At 47.2% G+C, this 24,839-nt stretch overlaps 1 protein-coding gene and 1 long non-coding RNA gene across 14 annotated transcripts; one reads left to right on the forward strand and one right to left on the reverse strand.

Moving 5' to 3' along the window:
- Positions 1–399: 399 nt before the first annotated feature.
- Positions 400–9,065, reverse strand: LOC120752360 (uncharacterized). Of its 8 annotated transcripts, XR_009207781.1 has the most exons (10): positions 8,050–8,102; positions 4,678–7,239; positions 4,558–4,599; positions 4,332–4,467; positions 4,138–4,217; positions 3,038–4,060; positions 2,895–2,936; positions 2,669–2,804; positions 2,475–2,554; positions 400–2,397 (listed from the first exon to the last, which is right to left on the reverse strand). It is a non-coding gene; the product is annotated as an uncharacterized LOC120752360 (long non-coding RNA). The 8 variants fall into 8 exon arrangements; XR_009207780.1 differs by lacking the exon at positions 8,050–8,102 and adding an exon at positions 9,028–9,065 and having other exon boundaries at positions 2,895–4,060; XR_009207783.1 differs by lacking the exon at positions 2,895–2,936 and having other exon boundaries at positions 2,669–2,801; positions 2,977–4,060.
- A 6,757-nt stretch (positions 9,066–15,822) lies between these two features.
- On the forward strand, positions 15,823–24,537 carry LOC120752447 (membrane-anchored junction protein-like). Of its 6 annotated transcripts, none has more exons than XM_040063485.2 (9): positions 15,823–15,881; positions 16,511–16,637; positions 16,928–16,973; positions 18,249–18,324; positions 19,716–19,841; positions 21,155–21,186; positions 23,142–23,214; positions 23,320–23,464; positions 24,250–24,537. In XM_040063485.2, exons 2-9 carry the CDS (start codon positions 16,537–16,539, stop codon positions 24,293–24,295), a joined length of 645 nt encoding a protein of 214 aa, XP_039919419.1. In that variant the 5' UTR covers positions 15,823–15,881; positions 16,511–16,536; the 3' UTR covers positions 24,296–24,537. The 6 variants fall into 6 exon arrangements, with proteins under 6 accessions (XP_039919419.1, XP_039919417.1, XP_039919418.1 ...); XM_040063483.2 differs by having other exon boundaries at positions 15,833–15,924; XM_040063484.2 differs by lacking the exon at positions 15,823–15,881 and adding an exon at positions 16,120–16,244.
- The last annotated feature ends 302 nt before the right edge of the window (positions 24,538–24,839 follow it).

Here is a 24,839-nt window from a genome sequence, read left to right on the forward strand (position 1 = left end):
CATCGTTTCAGGGGTGCTGCTGCCCCTGCATCCCTGCCTAGGGGGGAGACGGAGGCACCAGGGGGTTTTTACTTATTTTAGACACCTGCTCAGGGCTGCAACAGACAAACTAAAACTGTGCAGGGAAACTTGGCCCAGCTTTTACACGTGCTTACTTCAAGGACTGTAGGACGGGCCAAAGGAGCTGCACGGCAGAGAGTACTGGAGATTAGACTTCACCTACACCTTAAAAAAAACAGGACGGGCAGAAACACCTCTTGCCCTTTGTGTTCTTCGCTCATGGGTGAACAGATTTCAATCGTAAAATGTCTGGGAGAGTCCCCATCGAGTGGTGAAGAGTTCATGTCTGAAAGAAGACACAGACACAATTGCTCAGCAATGCCCATGATCAATGCTAAATGAAACATTCCTTTTCAAAGCATGCACAAATCCTAAGACCAGGACAGACACATGCTGCAGAAAGGGAAGGGAAGCAGGCTTACAGGGCTGGCAAAGGCTGGCAGAAACAACACTTACATGTCTAACTTGGAGTGCCAAATGCCTCCTACAAAATCACATCAGGAACAGGGGAGGGGGAATTGGCATGCCCATGGAGAAGGGACACTGTTTCTGTCAAAGGCTATGGGCCAGCAAAGGGATGGCAGCCAGCTAAAATTGTCGGAAAACAACGGGAGACAAGCCACATCCGATGATGATCAACAAGTCTCAGCTTTATTTAGATTAATAGCAAATATATAGTGTCAATAATTAGTTCATACATATTACAAAACTATAGCTCATGATTAGCTTATGCTATTTTGACGCATGTTCTTTCTGTAATCAGCCTTGCGGCTACAATTTTCTTTATCTAGCATTTTCAGTTCCTTAGCCTAGCATTTTTCAGCATTTTTGTACTAACAACACCTTTGTTGTTGTATCATTCTAGTGCTCAAGGATATTGTATCCTTGTTAATCATCACGTACACCACACAGACATAGTTACATTCCAACCGACTTAAGAGTATCGTGGCCCTTGCTGGCAGCCATGCATCAGAAAAATTCTCCACAGAAAGATTCTCCACACTAAATTCCAAACAGATACCAGCACCTAGTTCGTGACAGAATGGCGTCATGCAAGCAGACCCCATAAAACACAAAAGGGGATGCTTAGACATGCATGATCAAGTAAGACTTCAGCAATAGCAACTGCTTCTCTCCAACAATCACGGTTCACCTGCTCCACTTCACCTTGAGAGCTGACATCGACCATCACTTCCTGAAAGTAAAGAGAAAAAAAAAAGCTCTTACACAGTCACTATTTGCACTACCCCAGCAAAGACAGTGACTTACACCTTCACAGAGGAACCCCCTCACCCAGGATGAGGCGCTCTACCATGGATTGAATCCATCTGCATCTGAAACAAAGTCAGGAAAATAGTCACACTGCAACAAGGGAATTTGGCAGTGACAGACACGTGCTGCCAACCGAGAATGCCCTCCACACCACAACTCCACCTGACATCACCCACTTCAGGCCCTAGGGGCTTCTTCTATTACCCCTACACCCACCCATGCGGCAGGGCAGAGCAGCTCGGGGACAAAGACACACCAACACCCTTCACATCGGACACCACAAACCAGGGGACACCACAACAACAAAAAGCTCACCGCAAGAAGAACGACCGGGAGGACCGAGAGAACTCAGAATGAGATGACAAACGGAAGAAACAAGGTGAGCTGGCCAGGCTCACAGAACCCTACAAGAAGAGGACGCTAACAAGATGATGCCTTCCGAGAATCACAAAGATGGATGCCTGACACTCCTCCGCTCACAAGCCCAGACCTAGCTTGGACTTTAACAAGTCCTAACCTGCCAAAATGGATCGTGGCGGGGCCCAGCTGTCCGTACAGCTCAGAACAAGACCTCAAAAGACATTGCACTGGATGACTCTGAACAGAGATGAGGTTCAGATCTAAGTCCCAGCTCTCCAGTCAAAGCCACTGGAGCCAGGAAGGCAGACATCAGAAATGCTAACAGTGATCCCAGGGTTCCCCACAGGCGCCTTGAGGGGCTATGGGAAAAGACGTGAAAGATGAGATGCCTGACACACACAGAGTGGACAACAGACACCGTGTGCCCGGGACTGCTCTGCCCTGCCTGTCTCAGCATTACAATCAGAAATGACACTTGCCTTTCATGTGCCCTAAGCACTCACATCCTGCACATCTCCAGATCCATACTGAACTCAATCCCCCCAGCAACTCCCAACCCAGCACCCTGCTCTCATCCCCTCTGTGCCTCGAGCCCTCCACTTAGCTCTGGGAGGTCCGGTGATCACCGTCCACATCAGTGCCAAGGAACGCCGCCTCGCCCTCTGGGAATGTCCTGCCACCACCGGGCTGGTGTCTCTTCCTCAGCTACAACAAACAAAACCAAACATCAAAGCATGCACGTGGCAGCACATGGACCAAAACCTCACCGTTAGGATACTCACCGTCTCCTAAGAATACCCACGTCCTCGCCCCGCACGCCTCGGCCGCGCTCCGAGCCCCCTGCCGTCGTCACGGGGTGGACCTGGCTTAAGAGGACGGCAGGTGATGTGGCACAGCTCAATCCTGACTGCACCCTTGCTCCTCCCCCCTGCCTCCCCGACTCACCTCAGCTCCCAGGCTCTTAACCAAAGCCTACCTGGATGGCACCTTCAAATGGAAAATATCAAGGCTTCATCACACACTCCTCTTCTGCTCCCCACAGGACTCAGGAGACAGGCAAACTGCATCCATCCTCTGCTTGCTGAGGGCAGCTCCGTGGAAAGTGACATCTCCTAAAAAATACAGTAATGGAGGATTAGAGTCACACCAGCAACTGACACTTCAGCAATACCAACTGCTTCTCTCCAACAATCACAGCTCACCTGCTCCGCTTCACCTTGACAGATGACATCCCGCTTCAGTTCCTGAAAGGAAACACAAACAAAAATGCTGTCACATACTCACCATGCACGTGACCCCTGCAAAGCCAAACGGTGACGCAGCTCTTCTGGGGACACCCCCTCACCCGGGATGGGGCTCTCTGCCATCAAGTGAATCCATCCGCATCTGAAACACACACAGGAACAAAGTCACACTGCGGCACGGGAACTTGACAGCGACAGACACGTGCTGCCAACCTCCGCACCACAACTCCACCTGACATCACCCACTTCAGGCCCCAGGGGCTTCTTCTATTACCCCTACACCCACCCATGCAGCAGGGCAGAGCAGCTCCGGGACAAAGACACCACAACATCCATCACACAGGACACCACAAACCAGGGGACACCACAACAACAAAAAGCTCTCCGCAAGAAGAATGACCGGGAGGACCGAGAGAACTCGGAATGAGATGACGAACGGAAGAAACAAGGTGAGCTGGCCAGGCTCACAGAACCCTACAAGAAGAGGACGCTAACAAGATGATGCCTTCCGAGAATCACAAAGATGGATGCCCGACGCTCCTCCGCTCACAAGCCCAGACCTAGCTTGGACTTCTAACAAGTCCTAACCCGCCAAAATGGATCGTGGCGGGGCACAGCTCAGAACAAGACCTCAAAAGACATCGCACTGGATGACTCTGAACAGAGATGAGGTTCAGATCTAAGTCCCAGCTCTCCAGTCAAAGCCACTGGAGCCAGGAAGGCAGACATCAGAAATGCTAACAGTGATCCCAGGGTTCCCCACAGGCACCTTGAGGGGCTATGGGAAAAGACGTGAAAGATGAGATGCCTGACACACACAGAGTGGACAACAGACACCGTGTGCCCGGGACTGCTCTGCCCTGCCTGTCTCAGCATTACAATCAGAAATGACACTTGCCTTTCATGTGCCCTAAGCACTCACATCCTGCACATCTCCAGATCCATACTGAACTCAATCCCCCCAGCAACTCCCAACCCAGCACCCTGCTCTCATCCCCTCTGTGCCTCGAGCCCTCCACTTAGCTCTGGGAGGTCCGGTGATCACCGTCCACATCAGTGCCAAGGAACGCCGCCTCGCCCTCTGGGAATGTCCTGCCACCACCGGGCTGGTGTCTCTTCCTCAGCTACAACAAACAAAACCAAACATCAAAGCATGCACGTGGCAGCACATGGACCAAAACCTCACCGTTAGGATACTCACCGTCTCCTAAGAATACCCACGTCCTCGCCCCGCACGCCTCGGCCGCGCTCCGAGCCCCCTGCCGTCGTCACGGGGTGGACCTGGCTTAAGAGGACGGCAGGTGATGTGGCACAGCTCAATCCTGACTGCACCCTCGCTCCTCCTCCCTGCCTCCTCGACTCACCTCAGCTCCCAGGCTCTTAACCAAAGCCTACCTGGATGGCACCTTCAAATGGAAAATATCAAGGCTTCATCACACACTCCTCTTCTGCTCCCCACAGGACTCAGGAGACAGGCAAACTGCATCCATCCTCTGCTTGCTGAGGGCAGCTCCGTGGAAAGTGACATCTCCTAAAAAACACAGTAATGGAGGATTAGAGTCACACCAGCAACTGACACTTCAGCAATACCAACTGCTTCTCTCCAACAATCACAGCTCACCTGCTCCGCTTCACCTTGACAGATGACATCCCGCTTCAGTTCCTGAAAGGAAACACAAACAAAAATGCTGTCACATACTCATCATGCACATGACCCCTGCAAAGCCAAACGGTGACGCACCTCTTCTGGGGACACCCCCTCACCCGGGATGGGGCTCTCTGCCATCAAGTGAATCCATCCGCATCTGAAACACACACAGGAACAAAGTCACACTGCGGCACGGGAACTTGACAGCGACAGACACGTGCTGCCAACCGACCAATGCCCTCCGCACCACAACTCCACCTGACATCACCCACTTCAGGCCCCAGGGGCTCCTTCTATTACCCCTACACCCACCCATGCGGCAGGGCAGAGCAGCTCCGGGACAAAGACACCACAACATCCATCACACAGGACACCACAAACCAGGGGACACCACAACAACAAAAAGCTCTCCGCAAGAAGAACGACCGGGAGGACCGAGAGAACTCAGAATGAGATGACAAACGGAAGAAATAAGGTGAGCTGGCCAGGCTCACAGAACCCTGCAGGAAGATGATGCTAACAAGATGAATCATTTCAAGAATCACAAAGATGGATGCCTGACACTCCTCCGCTCACAAGCCCAGACCTAGCTTGGACTTCTAACAAGTCCTAACCTGCCAAAATGGATCGTGGCGGGGCACGGCTCTCTGTACAGCTCAGAACAAGACCTCAAAAGACATCGCACTGGATGAGTCTAAAGGGACACAAGATTCAGATCCAAGTCCCAGCTCTCCCGTCAAAGCTGCTGGGGCCACAAAGGCAGACATCAGAAATGCTAACCGTGATGCCGGGGTTCCCCATAGGACCCCTGGGGGACCATGGGAAAAAACATGAAAGATGAGATGCCCGACACACACAGAGTGCGCGACACACAACAGACACCACGTGCCCGGGACTGCTCTGCCCTCCACAGCTCAGCATGGCCAGCAAAAATGACACTTGCCCTTCAGGTGCCCTAAGCGCTCACATGATGCGCATCTCCCTAGCCAAACCAGACTCAATAATCCCCCCCCAGCAACTCCCAACCCAGCACCCTGCTCTCATGCCCTCTGCAGCTTGAGCCCTCCACTTAGCTCTGGGAGGTCCAGGGATCGCCATCCGCATCCGGTGCCAAGGAATGCCGTCTCGCCCTCTGGGAAAGTCCTGCTGTCACCAGCCTGGTGTCTCTTCCTCAGCTATAAAAAAGAAAACCAAACATTAAAGCATGAACTTTGCAGCACATCCGCCAAAAAACACCGATCCTGGGGCTCCCCGTCTCTTAACAATGCCCAGAGTCTTGGGCAGCTTGCTTTGGCTTCGCTCACAGCCTGACACCTGCACGGACAACGTCTTGGTGGCACGATGGATGCTAAGCCCACTCACCCACCCTGGCCTCCACTAGGGCTGTGACATCCCTGATTGCAGCAGGACAGAGATACCAGGGTGGGCATCCCACGCTCAACCCCAACCCAGTCGACTCTGCCCCCCCTCCTCATTTCCTGCCTAGCCCTAGCGCCTGCCCCCTCAGCGCTTCTGCCACTGCCCTGACACAGCCTGGCTGCCTGCACCTGCTCTCAGGGAAACAGGACCCTTCTCAGGGCTCATGCACCTGCACTCAAACTTGCATCCTAGCCTCTACACCTTACATTCATGGTCTGCTCTCTGGCCTGACGCTCCTTCACCTCTCAAGCCCTCCCTCAGCCTCGCTGGGTCTCTCTCAAGTGCCCTGCTTCACCCTACTTCTCTAAGGCCCTATGCTAGCAGTCGAGGATGCTCCTGATCCAGGGTCCCAAGGGTTGTCCTGCGGGCAGGACGAGTCATCCACAGTTTCTCCCTAGCCTAACTAACTTTGGCCCTGAGACAGGGCAGAGGCTGACAGAGCCGCGCTCTTGGCGGTGGCAAAGGCACGAAGCCTTACCAACCGCCGCCTCGAGGAATGGGAGGAGACATCCTCGACTGCGGGGAGACAGGAGATCCCAGGGTGGGCCGGGGCGGGAAACCCCCGGTTAGACCCGGCCCTGCGGACCCTGCTCCCCACTAACGCTTCCTGCCTGCCCCTCTCGGCTCTTCTGCCGCTGGCCTGCCACAGCCTGGCTGCCTGCACCTGCTCTCAGGGAAACAGGACGCTTCTCAGGGCTCATACACCTGTGCTCAAATTTGCACCCTAGCCTCTACGCCTTACTTTCACCTCCTGCTCTCTGGCCTGACACTCCCTCACCTCTCAAGCCCTCCCTCAGCCTCACTGGGTCTCTCTCAAGTGCTCCTGCTCCACCCTACACCTCAAAACTGCAGACGCTCCTGGCACGGGGATCCCGGCGTGGGCTGCCCATCCCCTGCTGCACCCTAACCCTGTGGACTCCAACCGGGCGGATGACGCCCGGCTCCCTAAAAGGCGGACGGGGGATGCCACTGCCCTGCCCGGCAAAAGCTCTGCTGATGCCTGGGACGAACCCTCTACCCTTACTTACCGGGCCTCTGGCCCTCTGCCCTAAGCTAGCTTTGAATTGCCCCCTGCCACTGAAAACCTTTTTCCTCTTCTCCTCACCCCCATCCCTGACACTTAGCTTTCGGAAGATGAGCCCACAAACTCCGGCCTGGACGGAAAACGACGCCTCGGTGCCGTGGGCGTCCCAATGTTCTCTGCCTGTGGCTGCTTCCAGGCTGCCGGATCCAAACCTGAAAGGGAGACCTAAGCGATAACCGCCGCTTCGGTCGGCCGCTCGCCTCCCTCCGTTGACTTTTACTGCAGATACTCGGCTTTACTCCCTCTCGGAACAAACGTACTGCCGCTAAGAAATACAACCTTAAGTCAATAGACCGTATCCCTTACCGTAGGCCGTGGACATACAAAATAAAACGGCACCATCAATTGTTAAAGATCATTAAACAGAAAATAAATCTAAAAAATTGAATTTAAAAAATCACCCCAGTCTCTGCCAGCCAAGTTGCCCTTCTCTTAAAATAACTCAATGGCAAATAAATGGATTCTCCCCTTCCATTTCACCCCCAACAACAACAGAAAAGGAGGGGTTTTTCTCAAATAAAATCCCTCCAAGGAGGGGAAACAAGAAGTTTTTCACCTCTCTGCAAACCCTTTAAAAGGAACAAAAACAGGGCTTCCCTCCCACTTTAAACCTTAGCACAATGAAAATGGGACCTTACCCTCCATTCAAACCCCTAATACAACCCTATTTTCCCCCTTCCATTTAAAATACAACCCAGGGATTCCCTCTCAACACTATACCCTTCACATTCTGGAAAACCCAAGTTTTCCTTCAGTCCAGACCCTAAAAATCCCACCAGAAGGGGAACTTCCCCCACTTGAAACACAGACAAGAACAGAAAAGAAGGTTCTTCCCTCCATTTCAATTTTCTTTTCCCTGACAACCCCCATTTTTTGGATGGGGGGATCAGGGAGGGATGGAGAAGACAAAATGGAAAAGGAAAACGACACAAGTCTCCCCAGACAAACCCACACAGACTCACCTGCTGCTGCTGCCTGGCACAAAGCTCTGTCCCTTAGCACCTCCTTGAACCTGTGCTCTGCATCCAAGTGCATTCAGGAGCTCCCCCAGACTCCATGAGACACCCCACAGAAACCCACCAGCAACCCCCCCCATCTCCACAAGCTCCACACCAGAGTCACCTGACGTTGCCCTCTTAAACCAGCCCTGGCAGGAGCCACCCCCTCCTTGTCCTAACACCTCACACCTGCTTCTGCTCTCACCGAGGCACTCAGCCCTCATCATGAGAACGCCTTACACCTGCTAGCACCTGCCGCCGTTCCCTGGGTGACGGCAGGGGCGCGGGGGACTTGCCGCTCCTTCCCTGGACACATCCTTGCCTGCACCTCACAGCAAGGGCCACCAGCCTTTCCTTCCTAGCCACAAGGACCCCTCCTCTCCTGCCCCAGCCTCAAATCGGGATGCCACGGGCCTCAGGTTCATCACTCCCAAGCAAATCGCACAGCCAGCCTCACCCCTCAGTTACAATGCTTCCTTGGCCATCTTGACTAACTTGTCTTTCTCTGCAACTCTTTCAAACGGGCCTTGACGCTTCACCACCTGGGGGGCCCTCTTTACCGTTTCTCTCACAATCCCAGGCAAAAGGAAAACCCCCGCAATGACAGGGAAAGACAGACACGCTTTACAAACGAGCGGCCCCGCCGGCACCAGCCTCACCACGCGCCCGAGGTCGCCCGGGGCAGCCGCTCCGCCCACCAACCACCGCCCAGCTCCGGCCCCACGCCCCCACACCGACCGCAGCAACACGCAACAGGGGCCCGGCGCCCGCCCCACACCCACCACGGGGGACCGCCCGCCCGCTGGCCCCCGCCCGCCCCACTGACGGGCCCCTCCTCGCTCCCTCCTCTGCGCTGGGGGGGGATGTGGCCACGGCGCCCACAAAACATCCCCAGGCCCGCGCCCACTCGCTGACTTCCTCGGGACCTAGGCGTGCACCCACCAGCCGGGACGCAACCGGCAGCGCGCAGCGGAGGCGCCTCGGACGTGACCGCGCCAGCGCAACGCCGGGCCCCGCTGCTCGTCCCGCCCCGCGCTCGTCTCTTGCCCTCCTGCCGACGCTCGGGGCCGGACAAGGGCGGCTCATGCTCGCCGGGGAGCGCACAACACGAAAAATAGCACCTTTAGTACCAGCCAAGATGCCACCTGCAAAAAATACATCATGTTGCAGCTTGCCGTTTCCAGGGCTGACCTAGCTTTCTCTGACTCTCAAACCCCAAACAAATCACCAACCTAAAAAAAAAAAAAAAAAACCACCCAAAAAAACCAAAAACCCTCCCCAAGAGTCAAGCGCATTTGAAAATGCCAACGAGCTACCTTTCACAGCCATCTCACGGCCTCAAAGACCACGATGGTCCCCCCCTTTTCAAACGATTCAACGCTGGAATGGACACAATCAGGGAGAGGGGGTTTTTCCCCACCATTTACGATCGGCATCTTCTTCACATGCCCTGTCAAAGAAGGGGCTTACCGCTCCCTTGACAGGGAAAACAGTGTTCTCTGCCTCTTACAAATACATCCACAGAACCCTCCCTTTTCTCTTGCCTTCAGGCGCCTACGAAAGACAATGGGCCCACAAAAAGAGCTTGCAAAACCTCTCCCTGACGACCCTTTCATGCTTTTGCCCTCTTCTCGCCTCACCGCTTTCAAGGCCTGACTACGCTTTGGAAATGCCAAAGCTCACACAGCAGGCCTGCACTCACCAACACTCACCCCTAGCAACACAGCTTCAAGGCCTCACACTGCCTACTCAGACATAAGCCTGAACGCACACTTAGTGGCTTTCATTCGCTTTCATGGGGCGCCCTGACCTGCTGCAAGGCCACGCTTTTCAACCTGCCTCCAGGAAAAACAACAGCAGACCCAAAGGTTCCAACTGAATCCCTGCCATAGACGAGATCAAATCGCTCCTGCAAAAACCCCACGCTGCGGCACAGAAAGTCCCACGCCACACCGACTGTGATAACCTCCGTCACTGTACTGACACGGCAATGAAAAAATGGGGACCCAAAGGTGTCATGGGAGAGTGCCAAATGTACAGAGCAGCAGGGCCCATGATGAGAGAGAAGAAAGAGGGAGAGGGAGAGGGAGAGGGAGAGGGAGAGGGAGAGGGAGAGGGAGAGGGAGAGGGAGAGGGAGAGGGAGAGGGAGAGAGGACCAGCTTGGTAATGGGAGTGTACAGGGAAAGCACAAGGCTAGGTAATGGGACAGAGAACCACAGAAAAGAGGGACAAGAAAAAGAAGAAAAGAACAGCAAGGGAGGGGTGGGGGCAGGGGGGGAAGGGAGCAGAACAGAGATAAAGAACCCTAGAATAATTTAGGTTGGGAAAGAACTTTGAGATGATCACAGTCCAAGCATTAACTCAGCATTGCCAAGTCCACCACTAAACCGTGTCGCTTGAAGGCAGCACCACCTGCCCCTTGGGGAATCCCACCTGGAAACACAGGGAAGAGAAAAGAGGCAGAAAGAGGGAGTTGGAGCAGAACAAAAGAAAATAAGGACAGGGGGAGGATGGAGATAAAGAAAATAAAATGGGACGGGCAGCACGGCGGTGCTATTAAAGAGCAATAGGGGCAGGGAACAGGACAGAAAGATACAGTGACAAACAATGGTCCACAGAGCAGGAAAGAGCAACAGAATAAAAAAAGGAAGAGCGATCCTGAGAGAGGCATGGAGGACAGATAGAAGGACAGAAAATAAGAAGCACAAACAGATAAAAGGACAGAGTAACACGGAAGGAATATCAGGGAGGACGCTGGGCCAGAATGAGAAATTGAGGGGCATTGAGCAGGACTGAGCGGTAAACACACATTATTTTTATTTCTTTCATATATATCCTATTTTCTTACATTTTCAAGCCTTTTATTTTTTAATTTATATATAGAAAAGTTACATTTGTTGTTACATCCACCGAGGCGTAGCGACCTGGTTCCAGGAACGACACGGCGGCCACACCCAGGCTGCTCGGACCACCAGCTCACAGACACCAGTGTGGTGGACGGCTAATGGCGTTTATTAACTGGTTACGTGGAGTTATAAAACCTCTGTTTGCTACATCACTTCCGTCTGCTTACCTTACAAGTTAGGTGTTGTTTACCTTATCAAGGACACTAACCAACTAAGAATTGAGGGAGGGGTTCTGTCTGCCCGTACAACGCGATATCTTCCGACCGCCTGTCCCTAATCTCCCACACATTTGTATTTGCAAATCCTGTAAAATTTCTTATATTCTAAAATATTGTCTATAATAGATACATTTTTATTTGAAAATCAAGTTATATACAAATCAATATTATATATACAAAAATGAGAAACTTTACAGTTTTTAATACATAAATGAGCATGAGCAGAAATTATGTATTTATTGTAGGTCTGATGATGTCCACAGTTGCACAAGCATAGTGTGACAGTAATAACATTACTATCTATATTTAATACTAGGATATCTTCAATGACAATATATAACAAACCAAGTATGTCTCATAATCGGCTGTTCAAAGTAAACTAATAATAAGCTGGTAACATGCAGCTTGGGATCTATCTGTAACCACCACACTTCTGGTTAAATTACAGCTCTTGACAATAAAACTCCTGATAAATCACAGTTTTAATCAATTACTCCTCAAAATAAAGAAATTGTCACACATAATGGCATTAACATTAAAAATTATATTCTTGCCTATATAACACAGACCTTTATCAAATACCAAAATGGATTGAAAATTTATTTGGTAATCGCTTTTATGTGTTCTGTGAATACAGCAAATTACAATACCGCACTGTTGCTAAAACAGAACTTTAATGTATCCGGTTTCTAGAGCGTACATAGTACGAGAACAAATATTTGCAAAGGTCCCGTTTCACTTATAACTTCTTCTGAATAGTTGTCTCCTGTCCACTGCATATATTATAGTATTTTGATTGTGGATTAAGACAACAACATAAATCTTGGTCTTTTCAGCTTGTCATGGGTTAGTACAGTTTAGTTTTTTAGTTATAAAAGAATGTAAAATAATTCTCCAGGTCAGGACCTGGGAATTGCTTTGGAAGAGACAGAGACCTATCAGAGAATTAGTTAGAATAGCGACATCTATTCTGACCACTGAAATTGTTGGCTGCAACTTTGGGAAGTACCATATAAAACCCTTTGATTTCCTGTAGGTGGGCCCTTTTCCTTCTTCCTTTGGCCAGAGAGAGAGACAGGTAACATCGAGCTGGGCCTGCTGCTCCCCCCTTTTTGGGGGGGGAAGCTGGCCTGAGGCCTGGCCGGATTCTATCGTGTAGAAATATCATCCTTCCCAACACTATCGGCTCCCGGGTGAAGTGGGGGGAAGGAGAGGTTGTTGTTTTGCATTTGCACCGAGGGGTGAGCTGAGAAGGCATTTGTGATCTCGCCTGGTTTTTTTTTGTGATTCTGGACTGCCTGAGTGCTCCGATCTCTAATGTTTCTGCGTGAGTTTTTCCTCTTTTATCAGCTCGGCCTTGAACATCTAATACCACGAGCTACAGAGAGAGAGAGAGACAAAGACTCCGAGCAGATTTAACTCTTTCCTAGCAACATGAAGCTTCTAGAGCTTAGCCCTTCTCTGAGAGAGTAAGGAAAGACAGAGTAAACATAAAGGACAACAGCATGAAGTCAGTAGCAAGAGTGAAAAGAGTGTTAAGACAGAGGGTTGAAAAGTTGGTTGTTCTATTCTTACTTGAGCCATGGAAATGAACTCTATATTTAGGTCATTCCTGTAAATCATGGGAAAGATATACATTTGGGGAGATGATTGTTTTGCGTGTAGATTTAAGCAAAGGTGTTTGTGATGAACTAAGTAATATCCTATAAGATACTTAAACAAAGATAAAGATGAGAAGCCCCCTGCACCAGTGAAGAGGTAAGACGATATCTCTGTACCTTGAAGTGAAGAATCCTTTGTTTGGAGTTATTCATCTTTAAAAAGTGACACCCCAGGATGCAAAAGTCTAAGACCCATGACCCATAAACAGCTTAAGAAACTGCTCCTGGGAGGGTCACAAAAGCAGGTTTCTCCGGGCGGTTGTTTTTGTGACAGTTTAAAACCCACAAGAGAACTGTTCTAAGTTGTCAGTGGGATCCACGACTCAAAAGGATACTCTTCTCCTAATGAATTGATGAAAGACTATTATCAGATAGTGAAACTGACTGAAAATTACAGGTTTTGTCTCTTTATGTTGTTTTGTAAGAAAGTAAACAGTTTGTAAGGGGAGGGAAAAGTTTTTTGAAGTTTCATTCCATTTCAGGTTTTTTTCAACTTTCTGTTTTTCTATTCTTTTAGTGTATGTTAATAAACTATTTGTTAATTTTAAGGTTAAGCCTGCTTTGTTTTTCTCCTAGTCTCTCTCTCACAAAAAGAGTAAGTACCAAGACCAAAATTTAGTGAACATAAAACCACTACATTAAGTGGTGTTTCTGCCTAGTTTAAAATTAAAACTATGACACAGCTACATACTGAAAAATTACATACACGAGAAATGAAAAGCCTTACCTGAAAGAATTTACCTCTCAGACAGAAATTATAGTAATCATCTGCCTGCCTTTGATACGACAGTACTTTCTGTCTGAGCATTTCTGCCCAGTGTTGAAAGGTTTCTGGTAGATCTTCAAGCATTCCACATCTGAGGCTTTTTTCCTCCATAGAAATCCTGCAGAAAGGAAAGATAAACCAGAAAAAATGTTGGTAACACATTCAAACAAGTCACATCTAGATATATAACAGCAGGAGAAGGAAGCAAAAATTTTGGCTGCTCTGAAAAATATAGAAAAGAAACAAACTCTTTTTCTAATACAGTAGGCCCATGAAAGCAAAACTGACTGAAGAACACAGGGTTTTCTCACCAAGGCAGAGCAAAGTGTTACTACCTGTCTAGAGAAAATTCATAATGATCCCCTAAAAAGTACAAAAAACTAACGATTTTTAAAAATTAAAGATACGATCATGCAATTAGATTATCACATTGGCAATATTCACTGTTTTTCAAGTATTACGTTCAAGATGATGTGATACATTTTTCAGAGCATACAGAAACAAATATTCAGAATGCCTAAGTACCCTCCCCTGCCTTGGCACAGATTCTCCTCAGAAGCAGCCAGGACTCAGAGATATTGTAATGGCTCACCAGAGAGCACTGCCATGTCACTGGCACAAAAAAGCAATCTCAGCCAACCTCCTGTGCCCAAAACTCACCTTAAGAGCTTACTGTGTGTAGTACATAAAACAAAAATATTTGAAATTGTTTACTGGAATTGTTTTGAAACACAACATGGAATAAAATTCCTAAGTGCTTAAACATCTTAGGCATCCATTTGAATAGTTTTGCATGGCACATATGAAATATCTCAGTTCTATATAGTACAGCTGGAAGAAACCATATGATAATTTTCTTAGAGGAGGGGAATGGAACCCATTTTTTTCCTCATTTATTCCTATCAATGGAATACTGAGCACAAGAACATAGTGTATAAAACATATTGGTCTTCTTGGACATGAAAATGTTGGAAACTGGCATACACCATTAAAGGTGGCTATGGATTAGACTTGATGAACTGCGTCTGCCAGCCTTGGCCCTCAGCATTTTCTCTAGTATGGTTAAGAGGGGGAGGTACATACAGCGATCCAGGTATGAACAGAGAATATCAGGAAGCACGGTAGTGCTATGACACTTAATTAAAAAAAAAAAAAAAAATTCCTGTTTTTGAGGTCACTTTATCTGGCAGTAGTGCAGCAGGATTCCTGAGGGTACTGTTCTACTGTAGAACCAACTTTGAGCCTCCCATTTGCTATTGAAGAGCAGCTCAAACATGATATAGCCCTTCTTGGTGAGATGCACCCAGAGTGCTGAGCTCAGCATTGTTAATGAAGGTTAGCGTTGTTAATGAAGCTGTGTTTTCCGCTGTGTTATCTGCTTGCTTGAACATGATTTCCCCGTAGTTACCAATTTCCTGATTGTGCATGAAATCAATGCATCAATTTACTTCCTGACACCCTAATTCTACAGTAATTTAACATTACTGTAAAGTAATGCTATATTTTTTTGCTTTTTATTTAAACCAAAAGAGAGTGAAAATAAATTCAGAATTGTTCTGCAGCTGCTGAATTATTCTCTACATCATGTCTTTACCAATGCTGAGGGGCACCATCATGCAGCTGCTTACAGGAACCGGACTTCCTCACTGACTGGATGGAGAGGGATGCTGGATATTAACGCTGTGAGAAAAGGAAAGATCTTTCAACTCCAGTATTTCTTAGAGAGATGTAGTATATAAAATGTTCCAGTTATATAAAAGACGGACAACAGGGGTTGCAGCAAAAGTGGAGCAGGGAGCCGTGTGGGTCAGAAAGGGAAAAGAAAGAGGTGCCGTAGTGGCTAAGGATCGACCGCTAGTCCCTCCGCGGCAGGTCTAGTGCCTCCTAGAGCCTCTGCCTCATCTGAGATGCCACCTCAGCAGCCCAGCCCCGGCCAACTCGAGCACCTGCCACCCTCAGAGGAAAGTGGCTGCAGAGCTGCGGACCTGCTCTGGGCCATGTCCCCCCCCCCCCCCCCACTTGCAGCTGGGTTCACCTGGGCTCTGCGGGATTAGGCTGGGCTCGGCTGGGCTCGGCTAGGCTCGGCTGGGCTCGGCTAGGCTCGGCTGGGCTCGGCTGGGCTCGGCTGGGCTCGGCTGGGCTCGCCTCGCTCCATTCGGCTCGGTTCGGCTGTGCTCGGCCGAGCGCCACTCGGCTCCTCTCGGTCCGCAGCCCCGGCCCGGCCACGCCGGAGGCGAGGGCTTGGTGGGCGCGGCGGGAGCGGTGGGCGTGGAGCGGAGGGTGGCCGGTAGGCGCCGGAGCTGTCCGGAGGCTTTTCAGGCCGCCCCCGACTCTGGGAAGGCGGCGGCATGTCGCGTTTGGCAGGCCAGACGCTGCGCCGGCGTCCGCAGCGGGGCCCGGCCTGGCTTCACTGGGCCTGGGCTCTCCGCCTCACCCCGGGGTCACCGGGGACGTGCGGTGGGGCTGAGGAGCAGCGAGCTCTGCGCGCCCAGCTCCCGGGGGTTGCCGGGATCCGCCGCGGACGGGGTCTCCCCTCACATGCGGTGCCGGTCGCGGGCCCCACAGGGCTCTGCGGAGGGGAGCTGCCAGACCCGGGACACGAGGCCGGTAAAGCTCCAGGGACCTCGGTAGAGAGTTGTGGGGCAGGGCAGCTGAAGGCGAGGTGGCCGTCTGCTGCGGGTTTGTCCTCGCACCCTGCTCAAAAACACGGCGCCATTGAAACGGACGCTCAGATTAGCCGTTTGCTGACTGGTAGGAGAGTTCTCTCTGCAGATGTCCCCTGGAAGAAAAACGGCATATAATCTTTTCATATGATAGAACGAGATGTGGTGAGGGGTTTTAGGAATTAACCTTTGACTCTCGTGCTTTCCTAGTCTGGCCTTCAGGGAGAGAGAGACAGATGTCGTTGAAACCATTCACTTATCCATTGCCTGAAACAAGATTTCTTCATGCTGGCAGACATGTGTACAAATTTAAAATCCGGTATGGCAACCTCAACAGGTACGTGTGTTAAAGCCAAGAAGTCAGCCTGCTGTTTGTTGACTGCGTGTGGCAGTGAATTAACATATAACATTAAAACACAAAACACAAGTGGACAGAAAGTTCACATGGAACAATCCTTGTGAATTAGGGACACTTTTTAAGAGTAATAGATTAGAAATTAATCTGCCTGCTCAGTATCTCTTCCTGTTCAGTGGGATTTATATTTTGTTGCTGTTTAAGCTCTTACATGAAATGCAGCTTCATTGCATTTTGACTGGCATGATTCCAACTCTCTCTTCATTTCACAGTTCTCCCAGTCTCAGTCTCACTGAAGATGCTGCCAAGGAATCAGAGGTAGGAGCTGAAGCAGGTCCATAGGACCTCTGAAGGGTGCTGGCTGAACTAATCATACGCTTGTTTACGGGATTGAGAATATTTTGTCAAATGCAGTATTTCAAGTGTAAGTAGTGGGGAACTTCCCTGGAGAGTCTGGGAAAAAAAATGCGTAAATGAAAGATGTTCCTCAAGAGGCAAAATTTAGTGCGGAAGAGTAATGCTTTTGTTTGAAATATTCGAAAGAAGCTACTGACTGTTAAAATTGGACAAATGGAAACTCCTGTTTGTTGAGCTAGTTGCCCCCAGTTTCTGTTTGATTCCTCTTCAGAGTCATTCTTGCAGGAGCTCTTTCCCAGGATTTCAGTCTCAACCTCAAAACTGACCACAACTTTCAAGTTGTCAGGCTTGACTAGCTGTTACTCCCTCTGGCTTTTTCAGGAGCTGTGGCAGTACTGGTGAGCTGGCTTGATGGAGGCTAATCTAATGCTAAATTGCACGTGCTTTCCTTGCAACTGTGGAACCAGTGGGTGTTCTTTTAATGGTGCCATTGCTTTGGGTCCAAGCACAAATTGATGGTCACAGTTGATGAGTTGTGTTGTCATCTTCCTGAGACAGAAGAGGGCCCCTGCCGTTACTAAGAAATTGAGACAAATATACTACCTGCTTAAAAATGCTCCTTCCTATTACTTAATTTCTAAAAATCTTCAGAGTACAGTAATAGCATTAAAAACCTTACTGAAGAAAATGTCCTGATTTTAATTGAGATGAAAAATTTCTTTTTTTTTCTTATTTTTTTCTTGTTTTTTCCCCCCACTTTTGAAACTATTGAAAGGTATTACTGGAAAAAAGTTTTGTGTTTGTAGAGGAGGAGTTTGTTGGGGCTTAACTGCAGTTCCCTTGTAACTGATTTGGGTCACTGTTCAGGGAAGAGGAGCAGGTAAATGCTATGTGTGTTTTCCTGGAAAAATAAAATGACCCTCCTTAAATTTAAAACTTCAGAAATTTAAAACTGCGTCTCCATTTTCCATAGTACTTCTTCTCTGTTAATTCAAGATTAAGATACTCATTCCCCTAAATTTCTATGAGTCTGTCAGTGCAGTGCACTCTAAAATGGCAGGAGGGAGTGGGGAGAAGAAGGGAAGGAGGAAAAGCAGAATATGTAGAACCTGGTCTTCTCTGATTCATGCAAACTGTAATGTTAAATTTTCCCTAAGCCTTGAAAGTGCACTTGATGGTGGAATTGTGACTACGTTTTTAATATTTTTCCTTTGTTTATTTTTTTGGTCTCTCCAGGAAGTGATTCGAGTAATCCTTGGAAATCTTGATGATTTACATCCATTTTCTACAGACCACTTCACTGTCTTTCCATGTATCCTTTCTTTCCTGCTCATAAAAGAGAAGATTCAATGACTTGAATCTGTTGGGCATTGCATAAGCCAACATTTATATGTAGGAGTGTGCAGATCTTTAGCTGGAGTAGTACTGCTTTGATCTTTGCCCTTTGACATTGGCTGAAGTTATTGTGGACACCTCAGATGTTGCCTTCACCAAAGAGCTGATGTGACAAGTGTTTTGGAGTGTTTTCATCCAAATGGCCCTGCATTCCAAATTCGGTTTAGCCAGAGCAGTTGAAGGTGTATATAAAGTGCCAGGAAGCTCACCTCATGTGCTTGCAAGTGCAGCTGGTGCATTGTTCCCAAGGTTTGTAGAACATAAAGCACTCCTTATGGGCCCAGCAGTGCCGTCCCACAGGCAGGGATACTCACAGTGCTGTTCTTGTAAGGTCCCTCAAGGTTAAACCACCACGAGCCTTTCGGGATGGAGGATGGGAGCAAGTGTGAGTCTGTGCTCGTGTCTCCGCAGAGATGGCTGAGGGAAGCAAAAAAGCACCTCAGAGTGAGCTTTACAAGGAGCGGTAGTTGAGCTAAGATAATTGGAAGTCCAGACAGGCTTTTGAACTGTGAGCTCAGAGGCCTGGTATGAGGAACTGTCTTACCGTTGGTGTGTCAGGCTCCTCTCTCTAGAGTGACTCTTTGTTTATCACCAGCTATGAGTCCTTCAAGCCAAAACCCAGGCAATTTAAGTCCTTAAAAGAACTGATTGTATCAATATTTCACCATCTTCTGTCCCCGGGATGTTAGTTTCTGCTAGCAAATGTGGACTAACAGTATTCGTTTCATGTGTTTCTCCCTGAGATCAGAGATGTGTGAGGAGACTTGTGTCCAGCACCATTTGTTCTTCCAAGCAGAAGCTCCTGGATGTCAGAACTGCACTCAGATGAAAGAATGGCAGTAACTGGGATGGTTGTCATGTCAGTTACCTTTTTTTACCTCATTTTGAACTGTGAAGTAAATTTAACAATGCTGCTTCTATGAATCCAAATCCTTTTCAATTTTTAAATGATTTTTTTTTTTAATAATTCTTTTTTAATTAGGGTGACTGCTGAGGGGTTTTTCTATTCATAGGTTTGGAAGAGCCTGGCATGTTTTTTTGCAGGAGGGTGTCAGTACTGAAGCCAAACACAGTTAAGGGAACAGAACACTATTAATACAGGTGACTGATGGGGCAGTGTGGATAAGTAAACCTGGATAAGTGTTTCCTGGTGCAGTTTCACAAGTTCATCGTAACGGTTTGTATTTTCTCCCTGGTGCACATGTGCAGCGTGCTGTGACTTTTGAAGGTTTAGAAGACATGGTCTTCAGGACTCACGCTCCTTTGAAATGTTACTGTTGTGTTTTTAAGTCTTACCATTCTTCTCAGATTTGAGTAAATGGGAGCGAGTATCAAAGATGAAATTCAAACATGAAAATGTCCATCTTGTGCCTTATCCCTACATGTGTACGTTGTATCTAGAATTGAACTCGTTTCAGCAAAACGTATCTTGTGGTAAGTCACTGTGATTATGTTTGGGTAATTTCTGGAAACATCTATGATCTGTGTCTTGCTTTTCTCTTTTCCTTTGCCTACTGTATCTGAATCGGCGAGAGGAAATCTGCGTGTGGGGTGATAACCGTGAGTTTGAAATAGTGCATAACAGGATGTTCTTTATTGTCTCATATCGCTTTTCTAAAATTCCCTGGATTTCCCTTTGTCTTTCCAACCACTGCTGACTCTTCAGCTGGTGTTTTTATGTAGCAATGCCTGCTGGCTCCCAACCTTCATTTTTTGTCAGTCATCGGACTGGAGCTAGCACACACATGTATATGAGACACGTGTTTTTCTTCTTTATGCTCGACTACAGTTGTTGACATAGAACATTACACTCTTTGTTGCTATTTTCCTAAAGATACAAGGGATTTTTGTAGAAAAAATGATGATAGTAATCACGGTAATAATGTCTTTTGTATAATAAACAAACATTTTCACCTCAATAGTGTCTCTTTCCAGGTTTTCTGTGAATTCTCTGAACAACCTCAGGCCACAGCTAAGGCTTCTGTGGGACTCTATGTTTAAACTCCCTTGTTTTGAAAATTGAACATTCTTACTATTTCCTGTTCTGATTATCAGGCTCTGAAAAAAAGTTTGGTTTTTTTTATGACTGCTTAGCAGATAATGGGATCTTTGTAAAATGGCCAGTTTGTAATTTTTTAGTCTCGCCTATTTGCATTCCCTGTCAAACATCCCATGTTTGGATGTAAAAACTTCTAACCGTGGAGAGTTCACTCACTTCCTTGTACACCTGCTCCAGTATTTAATTGTCCTATCCAGATAGTTGTACAGCATTGGTGTTCTAAAATTCTAACTGTGTAAGGCAGTTACTTTCAGACTTGATGTCTCAAATTTCTCTTGGTGAAGATTTTTTCCCCAGGGAGATATGTGTGAATCCCATACATCCTACAGCTGGCCAGAGTTCTCTAGAGACTGTGTTCCAGATGTCCTTGCATCGTCCGTCTGGTGCCCAAAGCGCAGCGAGATGCTAACTGTTCTTCAGGCCCGTCTCTTCTGAAGACACCTTTGACTTCTTTAAGACAAGCAATTGTCCCATCCCATTGATATCTGGTGTTCATAACCAGGAATTCTGGTTCAGAAAGAGCTGTATTTGAATGTTTTCTATTTCAGTGTATCATATGCAGGTCCAGACTGTTTCACAGCAGTTTATCTTGCTCCTGGAAGAGGAAGTGTAATACAAAAATATACTTTTCAGTTGGTTAAAGAAACTCCAGTCTAAATATTCACCAAGTTTTATACCTCTGTTGCAGGTAAAGAAGTAAAGAAGGGCAGCGATGAGCGTGTAAGTTGTGCATTTGGTTTTGTTTTGTTGATTAATTTGTGTTCTTGAGAAGCAGAATATATGCCTTTAGGCAATGCTAGAGTTCTCCTACCGCTGGGAGTTAGTCAGTCAGTGTAAAGTGTCACTGAATTCTCCCGCAGAACCATCCAAGGGGGGAGAAGTTCTTCTGGCAGTTCCGCTGAGCTTGGAAAGCAGTCCTGTATCAGGACCTGAGAGCCTGCTGCCTTCTGTTCCCTGGATTTTCTGCAAGCCTGAGTGAGCTGTCCAGTGTTTTCTTCACTGGAAGAGTCTGTGAGGTTGATACTGCTGAGTAATTAAGTAGCTCCCTAGGTATTGTGTCATAAACAGCAAAGTTATGCTTGTAATGAGAGCTCAGGATAGGTTTATTTTCAATATAGGTAAGTGTCTGAAGTGAATTAATGAAGAATAATTCAAATCCAAATTCCCTCAAGGAAGTGTCCAGATTCCCCTAAGGAATTTTTTCTTTATGCATTCCTGCTACTTACATTCCTTGGCAGTCCTCTGAAAATGGCGGAATTAGGATGTCCTAGAAGGAAATAACTTTGTTTAAAACTGTTGAGCATAATGCTCTGGCTGACCTCCCAGTGCTTGTTTTAGTCTTGAATCCTTTTTTGGTGTTCAGTGTTTAAGCAGGAACAACTTTTGCAAAATACAAACGTACATTAACTAGGAATTTTGTTCTAAAATAGAAAAGTACAAATAAATTGTTATCAATACCAAATTTGCAATGTTTTGAAGGTCAGAAGAAGAAATGAAATGTTTAGGTTTCGGATCAAAACATGTCAGTAGCTCCTGTACTTTAACAGAGTTTTTCTAGTCATTCTTCCAAGGCTCTTTCTCAGTTGATCAACACTGCTTGGCTTTGGTTTCAAATCCACCCAGTATTTTATAATGCTTCTCAAGAAGGGAAGGGTCTTGTTAAATAGGAAGGAAATCTGTCTACTTAGTATGTGTGGGATTGACTTTGGGATGTTTGATTCGGAATGAGGAGCAAAGAAGTGCCACAGGCATGACTGTTCAATGGATTGCATTTTCAGCTGTCATCCAAATGACTCCCGGGCCTGTGACATCTGGTCAGGATGAATGGGGTCAAACGTGCATGTCTTTCCACCTACACAGTGCACTAGTGGAAGTCAAAGGAAGAAAGACGTTCAGCCTGTCACTCCAGGGAATTTTCCTAATTTAGTTAATGCTCTCAGACTAAACTGCAAAGATCTCAGGCCATCAGAGGTTTGGAATTTTGTGTTAACCTGAGCTTAGATGTGGCATTTGGGGACATGGTTTAGTGATGGCCTTGGCAGTGCTGGGTTAGCAGTTAGACTCAATCTTACAGGGCTTTTCCAGTCTAAATGGTACTGAGATTAGTACAAGGGAAACACCGTCAGGACCTGGCATTGTTTTAGGGTTTACTCTCTTAGAAGCTTACCCGCTGATTTTGTTGTGCTTTTGTGTGCTTATTTTGTTTTTTGTGGTACTTTGTGTTGCTGATCACCTTCCTAATGGGTATTCCTGGCCCGCCGCTTGCTTATGGCACTTTTCATTTTTGTCCCTTATGAGTTAAGTCTGTGTCGCAGGACTATGTCTTAAGAAGGGCTAATGCCCAAGGGCCTGCACTGTACAGCGGCTGTCGATTCCCATAGCTGTCCTGTTCATGTTTTTTGAAATCTCTGCCTATTCCATAGCTACTATTAGTTTACGGTCTGGTATGCTAAAGTCTTCTAAATGAAGCTTTATGTTATGTCTTGAATGAGGGAGGTGTAAAAATACCTTGGTGAAGAAAGTCCTCATCTTAGCAGAAAAAAATCCCCTAAAGAAACCACACAACAAAGAGTGTAGACCTTGCTTTTTAATACTTTCAGGAAGCAAGTAATAAAAATCTCTGTGCAATAGAATTTAGCATTATGTAACAGTTCTGGGGTTCCTTTTCCTTTTAGAATTCCTCCAAAGCAAACGAGCTTGAGTTTTGTGCAGCATCCCTTACTAAAGACTGTGACCAACTGAGTTTTTGTGAGTAAGGAATTTCTGGATTCCACTGAGTTTCTTTCCCCTGGGTACGCAGGGACCGTGTAGAGAGCGAGGTTCTGGTTTTGTTCTTGCTGCTGTTTCTTACAGGGGAACCTGTGGAATTTGCCCTTGAACAAAAAAGAGCAGTCAGTCAGGCTGAGGGTGCAGTGCAGCTGCTGCAGCAAATGGACCAAACAGGAAAGAAAGGAGACATGAAGTCAGGAGGAGGAGGTCTTTCACAGTTCTGGAGAAGGTACTAATCCTGCACTGATGAGTAGAGGCAGTCCTGGCTCTGTCCAAGCCTGTGTCAGAGGCTGATTCTGGCAGTGGCAGGTTGTTCTCCATCATTTTGAAGAATGGAGACATCTTTTCTGTGGTTAAACCAAAGTCTCCCAAGGCAAAAAGAAGGGATGTCATTTTATTTCATGCTAAGGGGCAGCATTCCCACTAAATGTTCCTCTTCTGAGCTGTCTTTGGGAAAAACTCCTGATGAGAGAGGGTCACTGAACCTCCATCACAGCCCTTATCCAAAGTGGCTTTTCTCAGCTGAGAGGTGCCAGCTGAAAGAGTCTTCCTGGATGGACCTTCAGCCCCATTAAGGTGCATGTGACCTTTATCTGGCCACTGAACAAATCTGGATTTTGTAACTCTTGACTCCCAAAGGCAGCATTCTAAATGGAAATCAGTGTCACCGTGCAGACACCTGCTGGCTGCCCGAAGGAGTTCTCCATGCTGCCGGGGCTGGATCGTGTGAGTTCCGTCCATCACTGCACAGCACCAGCTGGATATTGGCAGCTGCTGTTTTTTGTTAGTTTTTAAAAAAATAAAACTCCTTGTAATGTGTCCCATTCCTTTAATGACTGAGACCAGACCATTAGTGCACAAGTTGTTCATTGTTTCCTCTATATTTTCAGCTTCCCTCTGTACTGTTTTGTACTGGAATTGTGTCTTTCTGTTGGATAGAAATTAACTTTTTCCTAATTTTCGGAGAAGTATTTAAAGTCTAATGTGCTCTTCTTGTTGTTATTGTTTCCCCAGCATCATCTTTTCACCACTACAACATCTTTTTGGTGGAAAAAAATGACCTGGAAGTACTAATTGTTGTGGAAAGGTAGATTTGTAGTATGAATATTGGGTTGCACCGTTTCTTCTGGAATTCAGCTTTTCGCATTGCTTGTCTCAGCTGTTAAATGCTTTAAATTAAATCCTACTTGGCTAGCATTTTCAAAGTAATATTCTGAAGATGTTGGGGTAGAACAACATGTTGGGATTTTCTTCACATCTTAGAAGTTTTGGGATAGAACAATAAACTTTAAGATTTTGATCCTTAAGTGTCATAAATTGTCAATTTCACATTATGTAGTATTCTAATAAAACAAGCATCAACTTGGAACTCTGTGGTTTTTTAATTAGACTTACCCATGCAGAAGACACTCTTTCTCTTCAAGACGAAGCAGCGATTTCTAGTATTAGATGGACTCCAGTACTATGCCTCACAGCATTAAAAAGGTCAAAATGATGGATAAATATTTTGCAGTAGATATTGCTGCTACACTACAACTTCAGCAATTATTTATGCATTCAGTATGTAATGGGATGAGGTTGGAATTGAAGATTTCACATACCAA

The sequence above is a fragment of the Hirundo rustica genome, chromosome 4, assembly GCF_015227805.2.
Source record: "Hirundo rustica isolate bHirRus1 chromosome 4, bHirRus1.pri.v3, whole genome shotgun sequence".
NCBI classification, from domain to species: Eukaryota; Metazoa; Chordata; class Aves; order Passeriformes; family Hirundinidae; genus Hirundo; species Hirundo rustica.

What these genes read in the sequence shown, in the direction of transcription:
- LOC120752447 (XM_058420441.1), top strand. Translation starts at nt 18,066, where the DNA reads ATGGCAGGAGGGAGTGGGGAGAAGAAGGGAAGGAGGAAAAGCAGAATA. An exon ending in CTGTGACCAACTGAGTTTTT is followed by an intron (nt 23,215 to 23,319) that starts GTGAGTAAGGAA and finishes TGTTTCTTACAG; the next exon opens with GGGAACCTGTGGAATTTGCC. An exon ending in CTTTCACAGTTCTGGAGAAG is followed by an intron (nt 23,465 to 24,249) that starts GTACTAATCCTG and finishes TTGTTTCCCCAG; the next exon opens with CATCATCTTTTCACCACTAC.